General features: G+C 36.7%; 2 protein-coding genes across 3 annotated transcripts; one reads left to right on the top strand and one right to left on the bottom strand.

The window, feature by feature from the left end:
- The first annotated feature begins 903 nt into the window (after nucleotides 1-903).
- LOC110718671 (monosaccharide-sensing protein 2-like) lies at nucleotides 904-6,156 on the top strand. Of its 2 annotated transcripts, none has more exons than XM_021897554.1 (6): nucleotides 904-1,170; nucleotides 1,794-1,905; nucleotides 2,354-2,920; nucleotides 3,306-4,237; nucleotides 4,902-5,089; nucleotides 5,505-6,156. In XM_021897554.1, the coding sequence occupies exons 2-6, from the start codon at nucleotides 1,827-1,829 to the stop codon at nucleotides 5,944-5,946; spliced, it is 2,208 nt and encodes a 735-aa protein (XP_021753246.1). In that variant the 5' UTR covers nucleotides 904-1,170; nucleotides 1,794-1,826; the 3' UTR covers nucleotides 5,947-6,156. The 2 variants fall into 2 exon arrangements, with proteins under 2 accessions (XP_021753246.1, XP_021753247.1); XM_021897555.1 differs by lacking the exon at nucleotides 904-1,170 and adding an exon at nucleotides 1,287-1,356.
- A 295-nt stretch (nucleotides 6,157-6,451) lies between these two features.
- LOC110718672 (RING-H2 finger protein ATL80-like) lies at nucleotides 6,452-10,277 on the bottom strand. The gene has a single exon (XM_021897556.1). The coding sequence runs from the start codon at nucleotides 8,665-8,667 to the stop codon at nucleotides 8,077-8,079; it is 591 nt and encodes a 196-aa protein (XP_021753248.1). The 5' UTR covers nucleotides 8,668-10,277; the 3' UTR covers nucleotides 6,452-8,076.
- Between the last annotated feature and the right edge of the window lie 176 nt (nucleotides 10,278-10,453).

The raw sequence follows: 10,453 nt of genomic DNA, 5'->3' as shown, positions 1-10,453 counted from the left end.
ATAAAAAAATAAAAAAATAAAATTAAAACAGGTGGGGCGCCTGGCCAGGACGCCTACCCACTGGCGGTGGCGCCAGATCCGGCAGCCATAGCCAGTGGGCAGGCGCCTGAACTGGACGCCCACTCATAGGCACAGGCGCCAGATCTGGCCGCCACAGCCAATGGTCTGGCATCTGGTTTGGACGCCTGCCCGATGGCTGGGCTTCCAAGCCAGACGCCACGCCACCGGCGTTGGCTGCCGGACCTAACGCCCCGCCACGCGCCACCTTCGCCTTTTTTTTTTTTTTTTAAAAAAAAAAAATATTTAAATAATTATCTTGCCACCAGGTCGCCGCCTTTCCTCCGCCGTCGCCGCCGCCACCTCTTTCCCTTGCCGCCTCGACATTGTCGTAATTAATTTTTTTTAGAGAGGTAGATTTTCTGATTTTTTTTTAGAGAGATGTAGAGAGTGTTTTTTTTTTTTAAAAGAATAGGGCAATAAAGTCACTTCAACACGTATTTGTGGGCTTTATGTAGAGATTTGCGGGCGATGTTTAACAAATCCCTAGTCAATATAAATTATCGTCCGAGTCAATAACTACTCCCTTCGTTAATTTTTATTTGCAACTTTGGAGGGTTTTACGGTTCACGAGACAAAATTTAAGGGGCAAACATCAGTGGGAGTAAATGAAAGTGATTTAAGTGTTTGGAGAGAGAAAGTTGGCCCACCCACTAGTAAAATTATTAAAATCAGAATTTTTAATTAAGGGTAAATTTGTAATTTTCAGGGTTTTTGTGTATTAAAAATAGAAATAAAATAAAAAGTTGCACAAAATGATTAGCGGACTAAAATGGCAAAAGTTGAAAATAAAAATTAACGGAGGGAGTAGTTACTTATGCAAATTAAACGCGGGGTGATGTCAACAAAAGAATGAATAGCGCCAAGAGTAAGCACAACATCATCATACCATATTCCAATATTCCTACAATAATATCATCAAAACCGAATAGAATACTATGATGAATTGAGTAGTATATTTTAGAACCTCAACAAAAACTGCGTCAATCACTCTGCTTCCAGAGAGAGTCACACTAGAGAGAAAACACAAGAGCTAAGCTTAGGTGTGTTAAACCAACAACAGCAAGGCATCTGTCAATTCACTCCACAATCAGTCGGTTGCCAAAGGGCATGGTGATGACCTCAGTTTTTGCAACATTTTTATTTTACCATTTTTGTTTTTTTAATTATCTTGGGTTTTTGTTATTTTGTTTTTTTCAATTATATTCTTCAGATTTTGTTAGTACAGTACTATAAGTTATAAACTAATTTTTTTTTTACTAGCCAATACTTTGTTGGCCAAATTGCAGTTCATCAATGGTTAGAATTCTCTAAGATACTTCTTTTTTTTAAAAAAAAATTTAATTTCATCCTCACCGAAAAAGTTTCGATTTTTCTGGAAGTTAAGTAGCAAAATTTTCTTGAAAGTTGTATTTTTGTTTTGTTCAGATTTCAAATTTTATCTCTTTCATATGATTAACAGTAATTAGAATTATCTGAAATTCTGAACCATTCTGTTTCTAACTTGAAGTATAACAAAAATTTCATGAAAATTGGCTATTTTCTCATCTGGGTCCGTCTATTTTCCTGTTTCTTGCATGGGTTTTTTTGTTTTTCTTTGATTTTTTCCCATTCTTAATTAATTGGGGTTTGCTGTATTTTGCATGTGTCAATATTTTTTTTATTTAAATTTCATTATGTAATTTAAGAATTAACTGATGTTAATTGAGTTTTTTTAATCGTGGGTTTTCTGACAGATTATTGAAGAAGTAGATTAATTTGAGGTAAAAATGAGTGGGGCAGTATTAGTTGCAATCGCTGCAACAGTTGGGAATTTGTTGCAAGGATGGGACAATGCTACTATTGCTGGTAATATGCTCATCAATTCTTAATTCTTTCCATTATTGATTTTTCAGTAGTTTAATTGTTTATTTTTATGCTCCTCGAATTTGCCTAATTAAGATTATGTGTAAACTATAAAGTTGGATTTTTGGCCAATTTTACATTATTGGTAAAAACATGGGAAAACCCTTGCAAAGAGATGAAATGGGGAAAATTGGAGAAAGAATGATGATAAAAAGAAAATTACTGTCTTTTTTCATTAATGATCTTTGTGGTGGTTACTTTAATGGATGAAAACGGAAGTAGGAAGAACTTTAAAGAATGGAGGGAGTACATGATTGTTCATATATGCATTATGTTTTTGAGGAATTCGTTTACATTGATTTGTTAGTAATTTTAGGATCATGATCTCTGGGTTTCAGCATTCAGACTTACTAAGAATTTTGGTGGGGTTTTTATCTTTGTTTTATTCCAGGGGCTGTGTTATATATTAAGAAAGAATTCGAATTGGAGAGTGCACCAACTTTGGAAGGCTTAATTGTGGCTATGTCATTAATTGGTGCCACTATTATCACAACATGCTCTGGGCCGATTTCAGATCGTATTGGGCGTCGCCCTATGATGATTATTTCCTCTGTATGCTTCTTTGTTAGTGCCTTGATAATGTTGTGGTCTCCCAATGTTTATGTTCTACTCTTGGGTCGGCTATTGGATGGTTTCGGAAGTGGTTTGGCTGTTACTCTTGTTCCTCTTTATATATCAGAAACAGCCCCAACTGAAATAAGGGGTACATTGAATACACTTCCTCAGTTTACTGGTTCTGGTGGAATGTTTGTTGCGTACTGTATGGTTTTTGGGATGTCATTAATGGAAAAACCTAGCTGGAGATTGATGCTTGGGATTCTTTTTGTTCCATCCCTGATTTATTTTGTATTAACTGTATTCTTCTTACCTGAGTCTCCTCGATGGCTTGTTAGTAAAGGAAAAATGATTGAGGCCAAAATGGTTCTTCAACAATTGCGGGGCAGGGAAGATGTCTCTGGTTAGTCTTCTGCTACTTCCATAGTTACATTTGAACTTTGCTTGTAAACATAAGCCGGTTGTCAAAATTATCTACATTTTTACTGGACATGACACTTACTCCTTTTTTTTTTTTTTTTTTTTTTTTACTTTGATTAATAATAATGAAGACTTTCTGGTTAAAATAGACAAGCTTGCTAGCAAGAGATCAAATAAACCAACAATTGAGAGTTCAGTGAAGCTAAGTATTATTCGCCGAGTGACAATGAATATGTATGATAATCAATGTTAGACAGACCAAAGGAGATAATGGTCAAACTTAAGTAAAGGAAGTATAATTGTTGATTGGAGATTGGAAGCTAAAGCAATGTTATATCAGTTACATATTTTTTTTTTTGGATGAACAGCTGAAATGGCTCTACTTGTTGAGGGGCTTGGAGTTGGAGGTGACACATCAATAGAAGAATACTTAATTGAGCCAGATGCTGAAAACACTGAGGACCAAGATCCTATGGTTGTCAAAGATCAGATTAAGTTATATGGGTCTGAAGTAGGCCGATCCTGGGTTGCCAGACCCGTCACTGGCCAGAGTATGCTGGGCCTTGCATCTCGCCAGGGAAGCATTCAGAATCCTGGCAGTTCCTTTGTAGACCCTCTTGTCACACTTTTTGGTAGCGTACATGAGAAGCTTCCAGAACAAGGAAGCATGCGAAGTATCATCTTCCCAAATTTTGGTAGTATGTTTAGTATAGGAGGGAAAGATCCTAGAAATGAAGAGTGGGATGAAGAAAATATTCCTGGGGATGATGATGATTATGCTCATGACGATGAAGATTATGCTGAAGAGGATGAAGACCTACGAAGTCCACTTATATCTCATCAGACTTCAGGTACAGATAAAGCCATGGTTGCTCCTGCTTCGGGCAGCATGTTCAGCATGAAGCCTAGTAGTTTAATACAAGGAAGTGAAGCTAGTGGTATTGGTGGTGGTTGGCAGCTGGCTTGGAAATGGAGTGAGAGAGAAGGTCCAGATGGGAAGAAGGAAGGAGGATTCAAAAGACTTTATTTACACCAAGAGGGTGATGCAGGATCTAAACGAGGATTTTTGTTATCTCTTCCTGGCGGTGATGTTACTGGTGATACCGACTATGTTAAGGCGGCTGCACTAGTGAGTCAACCAGCCCTTTATTCGAGGGAGTTCATAGAGCACCGTGCAAATGGACCAGCTATGGTTCACCCTTCTCAGACTGCTGGAAAAGGACCTAGTTGGAGAGACCTGTTAGAACCTGGTGTCAGGCGTGCATTAGTTGTTGGTGTTGGACTTCAACTTCTTCAGCAGGTAAAAAGAGCTATTCCTTCTAGAAAGCATGTGGTGCTAGAGCAGGGGTTGTTTTTCAATTTTTTGTTTTTCCTTTTCGACTCTTGCCTACCTTCATCCTCTTAGCCTCTTATAATTCCTTTCTCTTATAGCTGTTGCTGATACATGACATTAATTGATTTGTTTGACTTTGGGAATCAGCGACATCTTGGACATGATGGACTGTGATTGTCTGATTAAGTTACAAATTGCCAGCAAACCAAAAGTGGTTTCTATTGAATCATATAATGATATAATGTCTGAATTTATGTGCAAAAACACTTTGTAGAGAATTTTAGTTTCCCTTTGAGGCCTTTTTGTGTATAGATATTTGACTCAATAGCATTAGTTACTGTTTCAAATCAACACCTTCGCAGTTTTAAACATTCCCCTGGGATCATATGATTTGGGTGCTATATTCTAAATTTACCACAAATGAATTTATTTCCATGCAAATTTAGCGGACACACATCTGTCCATTCTCATTTCCTAGTTTTTAGAAATGAAAGCTTTTCATGAGTAGGCTGTTACCAATTTCAATTAATGTTCAGTATTGTCTGAAATTCGTATGAGCATTTTCTATTTTTCTTGTGAATTGTAATCTGGCCTTGTGATTCTCACATGGTTTATATTTTTCTTGGTGCAGTTCTCTGGGATAAATGGGGTCCTGTATTACACTCCTCAAATATTAGAGCAGGCTGGGGTTGGTGATCTTCTTTCGCACATGGGTATCGGTTCTTCCTCTGCGTCATTGCTCATCAGTGCACTCACCACTCTTCTAATGCTGCCTGCCATAGCTGTTGCAATGAGGCTTATGGATATTTCTGGAAGGAGGTAAAATTTGACTTTCACCACCCAATGGCCTTTTGTTTCAGTAAAAGCTAATTTTGTGATTGCTTGTCCCTGCTCATTTTTGTTTAGAGGAGGCTTTAATTGAGCCTGAGCCAGGCTTCAAGCCACAGAAAGCAAAGCCTAAGGAATTAGAGTCCATTTAGTTTAACCTTGATTCTTCTAGTATTCTTTTCATAATTTTTTGTATAAAAAATGTTGTTAGCATATTGCCATATGCTATATTTGGATGTTTTTTTTTTTTTTTTTTTAATTGTGTTTCAAGTATATTTCAGTCATTTCTGTAATTGCATGATGCATCAAAAAGACTGTAAGTGAGCTTAAGTCAAAGTTATACCTCAAATTTTTATGTAAGCCTTTCCTTTCCTTTTGTGACATGTTAATTTATGTTTCTTGGCAGGACTTTGCTGCTGACCACAATTCCTGTTTTATTCCTATCGCTAGTCGTCCTGATACTCGGAAATCTGATAAAGATGGGTACCACTGTGCATGCTGTGATATCTACCATCTCCGTAGTTCTCTACTTCTGCTTCTTTGTTATGGGATTTGGCCCTATCCCAAATATCATGTGTGCAGAAATTTTCCCTACCAAAATTCGCGGTCTCTGCATTGCTATTTGTGCACTTACCTTTTGGATTGGTGATATCATAGTTACCGACACCCTTCCTATCATGCTTAATGCTTTTGGACTAGCTGGCGTCTTTGGCTTCTATGCCGTTGTTAGTTTTATTGCATGGGTTTTCATCTTTGTAAAGGTTCCTGAAACAAAGGGCATGCCCCTGGAGGTAATCACCGAGTTCTTTGCTCTTGGCGCAAGACACCCTTCCGAAGACAAGGATTGATTTGCAGTGCAGTTTTTATAGGGTTGCTAAGGGAAAGGATAGTATTCCCAACTCTGGATATTATTGGTCAGTCCAAGTAAATAGTTTTGTTGCAGCTCTTTTGATCACAGTGTTTCTTAAAACTTGGCTGTTTAATTACCAAATTTCAGACAGTAAATTATTTCCAGTAATGGTGGTCACATTCACGAGCTTGAGTTTTTCCACTTCTTAGTTCCGTTTGTTCATCCAAAAATCATCACAGTTTATAACACCCCATAAACACTAGAGAGGGTAAATGTTTTTATACCTCTTGATCCTCTATTGCCCTACTTGTCGGACGCTGTTAAAATTATTCTCTCTTACAATATTTGACATGAACTATGACACAACTAGAATTATTAATACAAATTTGTCTACATTGACATAAACTTAAGACTCTATTTCCCTTCCTGATATGAGGGAGGATGTATGAAGCAAACTCCACAAAAAGGATATATAGAGAGGGCTTAATTTTCTCTTTTGTACACTTGTCCCAGTTTCAAAAAAAAAAAAAAAAAAAAAAAAAAACCTTCAGACTTTACAAACACTCACTGACATGAACTTAATATATAAAGCTAACATCAAAGAAAAAGAGCAAAATTATATGAATTTTTATTCAAAGTTTTGAGTTTCATTCTGAAGATTGAAGACTCTTTTTGCATTGGACTTGCATTTGTTTGAGTTCGTATGTTTCGTTAAAGGTTTTAGTTAAACCGATCATCTAGTAGCTCCAAGCAGTTATCTCAAGACCAAAGCCACTAACTTATGCAAATAATTCTATGAATGAGACTTTTGAAATTCTATCATCCAAGTCCCAACATACACTTTGAGTTGTTAGTTTTATATTAGTTGAAAACTTGAAAAAGTGGGGTCAAACCTTATGCACAATTAATATACGAGTAGCAAAAAATTCTAAATTCTCCTAGTCAGCTAATAATGGCGTCATTTAAGCGAAAGTTTTCCCTTCTTGACTAGTTGACTCTCCCTCCCTGTGTCAACTTTCTAGTGGAAGTGTTCGTAGACAGTAGACTACCACATACACTCAAATTAAATGAAAGAGAAGTTAAAACTAAGGCATCTGCTAGAGTGAGCAAGGGAGATTAGAATAATTAGGATTTGATACAAGAGCTTTTAAGATTATGGAGCTTCCACTAAAATAGGTATATACCGTATACTCTAATCTTTATTAAAAAAAAAAAAAAAAAAGGCTAAGAATGCTTATCAGAACAAGAGATTATTAAGGCACCATATTACTTGCAAGCATCTTGAATTTTAAATAACAGCATTAATCTCATGATTTCATGAACTTAAAATATCTAAAAATCATAACAAATTTAGTGGTGCACATAATTTCGATTAATATTAAAAACCACAGTATAGTGTATACAAGTGTTCTGCAGCAAGTTGTACATAAAAAGCTGCTTTCACAGTTTCACTAATGCTAATGGCGTATCTCTTAGACAGCAAAGAGCTCTATAATGCCAAAGAATAGACAATGTGAATTATGCCCAAGTACCTGGAACTTGGCTCCTCTGTCATGAACCATTGGACTTTCGTTACTACCAGTATTGTATACAGGAAACTCAAGCAAGTCATCCACCATTGGTGTTTTCACGACAGTTCTGGTCTTTCATATTTGTTACATCATAATTCATAACAGTGCTTTTTAAGCATTTTTGTGACTAACTTCCCTGGGGCGAGGGGGGCATCTTGGCTGAGAATCAGGGTCTTGGACAAGTACAAGTGTACAACAGTATAAGAGCACCAAAGGTTCAGTGATACTGAATTGCTGATGAATGAAGTATTTCTCTGCCAAACACTACGTAGTAAATTTGTCTCACTAGACCAAAGCAAAGGCGACCTTGCAGCTTGATATGATCCCCAAACTCATGGCACATACGTATGTAGCAAGATGCAAAATCCCAAACTTCACATAATACCATAACTGACAATGCTAGAAGAATGTCATAATCAAATGCACTTGAATGGATTCCTATACTTCTTTTCCATTAGATTTAGCAATTTGACATGTATGGCACGCCCGCTCCAATCAAATGAAAGTAGGTAATTATAACGAAACAATAAAAAAATACACATCACTTCCTGTTGTTATTATGGTAAATATGTAAGCATATAGTCTTGAGGCTCTTGCCTGCGCATCACGTCAGTCTCTCTCGTATGCACCTCATTGGCAGTGCCATGGAAGCCTTGATGGGCAGAAAATCCTCCACAGTGATGACATTTACCAGCTACCAGAACTAATTGTCTACAAGATGGACACGATGAGTGGGACCCAAGCCATTTATCAATGCAGGTTATATGAAATACATGGCCACATCGTGGAAGAACCCTCATCATTTCTCCATCAGAAAACTCTGTCAAGCAGATGGCACAGTCATCCTGTTTATTACTATCATCTGCTTCACAAAGATACTTCGTTGTAGGCAGTAACTGGAGGGTCTTCTTACTGAGACCTGACGGAGGAGGTGCTGAAGTATGAAAGACTGGAGCTGTTGTGAAAAGATTGAAAGGGCGGTAAAGACACACACAGCGTGCTGCCATTGCAAGGCCAACTGCACAGATAAGAGCACAAAAGAGAGCAGCCAAGATGACGACATAGTCTGATTGGGTCGAAGTTAGTCCCGCATTATTGGCAGACACTGATGTGTTAACTGCAGAAAGAAGTCTTAGACTAACAACCATGACTTTTCTTTCTTTTCCTGTTCTCTGTAATCTTTTCAAGAGAGAGGGGAGGGGTTTGTAAAGTGTACAAGGGTGTGCATATAAAGGGTTTAATCTCTCAGAGGTTAAGTCTGAGCCTCTAGGTCTGCAAAGCTTTTATAGTAATAGCGATACGTAGCAAGTTGCTGTCAACCAATAACAAGACAGAAATTTTAACTTTCCTTCCTGCCCCCTCAAAAAATAAATTAAAAAAAAAACTTTTTCCTCTCTTGATTCTTTAGAGAGACTAGGTAACCATGAGCTTATAAAGCATTTTGCAGCTCAACTAAATATCTATTTAAGGCCCACCATCCAAAATTATTTCTATTGTAAATACACTAAATAACTACATCTCAGCAAGTGACAATATAAAGACTTGGCAATGTACTCATGTCATAGTCTTCCCAAGACTTCATAAAATGCAATCATTAGAAATATGAAACAATTGTCTAAGTAGAATATTAATCTCCTTTCTCAAAATGGTATACAGTTTCACACACATGTTAAGGCAGAAAGTGTAAACTAGAAATCAGACCACAAAACTACAGGGAATAAGTAAACTGCATTCAAAGTAAAACACCAACGCTAAACAAATTACATGCAATGAAGTTGTAACTAGTAAGCATCTAGTTCATTTAAGAAGAAATCAAACATACATGAAAAGACACTATGAAGATTATAAAACCTTCATTTCACTGAACATACTAGCATAAAAAAATTGGTATATAATAATTATTGACCTCTTCCTCTTTTTTATTAGCAATATATTTAGCGTGTCATTTCTGCACTGTGCCAGCCTGCTAGGAGATTAAACTTCTTGAGACAAAGCTCCATAAACAACTGACAGTGTTTGAATAGTTATGGCCAATGGACATGAACAAGTGCAATGCAAAAGTATAAACCATAACAAATCCTAACAAGGACACTGATTAACAGGAAGTGGAACATGTGTTCTTTCCACTATCATTATATATCTTCTTATATAACAGCTTTGTATCTGGCACTAACAAGAACTAAAGAGCAAATAGATTACTTGGTCAGTGGCAAGTATCTCACAAATGCTTGAACATGATAATAAGCACAAGCACACAACAGCATGACTGCTGCTCCTATAACCAAGTTTATAAGCAGAGTTCCATTTCTACAACTAGCAACTTTATTCAATAATTAATTAAAAAAAAACATGCATATTTTATAGCATAAACATGACAAAAAATTAAAGGAACTTTTGGTAGTGGGATAGACTACACGAAAAGGAACTCTCCACAATGAGCAGAAAAGGTGGTCTATTAAAGAATCTGGGTCATTCTTTTACGCCTGTGCTTTTGTTCTCCATCGCCCACCATCCATTTTTCCAACATTAACCTAAATTCCATCCAGAAGTACACTGAATGATTCTCAATCAATAATCTGAAAAGGACTTCTTAATGAAGCTCAACCGGTCCATGATAACAGGTAACATTTAGTACAGTGGCGACGGTTTCAAGTAAATGTTTTATATTAATAATTTGTGTAAGTGAAATAATTGTTAAAGGACACTTTTAAGTTTACACCCATAGAAGAATATAGCAAATCTAAGCAAATAAGACAAGGAAGAATTATAGCAGTGTATTAAAGATATGCTATAGTATATTATCTTATTAGTAACAAGTGAAACAGCAAATGTATGAGCCAAGAGTCATTTTGATGGCAGGTGCCCCAAGGTTCTCTCCATTTATTTGCCAAAAAATAAAATAAGATAAAGATAACCAATTAGTAACAGACAACA

The sequence above is a fragment of the Chenopodium quinoa genome, unplaced genomic scaffold (assembly GCF_001683475.1).
Source record: "Chenopodium quinoa cultivar QQ74 unplaced genomic scaffold, ASM168347v1, whole genome shotgun sequence".
In the NCBI taxonomy this organism is placed as follows: domain Eukaryota; kingdom Viridiplantae; phylum Streptophyta; class Magnoliopsida; order Caryophyllales; family Amaranthaceae; genus Chenopodium; species Chenopodium quinoa.
This window is presented reverse-complemented; position numbering and strand designations above follow the sequence as displayed.

Coding starts and splice junctions, on each gene's coding strand:
- LOC110718671 (XM_021897554.1), top strand. CDS start 1,827: ATGAGTGGGGCAGTATTAGTTGCAATCGCTGCAACAGTTGGGAATTTG. Junction 2,921..3,305: donor GGGCAGGGAAGATGTCTCTG/GTTAGTCTTCTG, acceptor TTGGATGAACAG/CTGAAATGGCTCTACTTGTT. Junction 4,238..4,901: donor GACTTCAACTTCTTCAGCAG/GTAAAAAGAGCT, acceptor TTCTTGGTGCAG/TTCTCTGGGATAAATGGGGT.
- LOC110718672 (XM_021897556.1), bottom strand. CDS start 8,667: ATGGTTGTTAGTCTAAGACTTCTTTCTGCAGTTAACACATCAGTGTCT.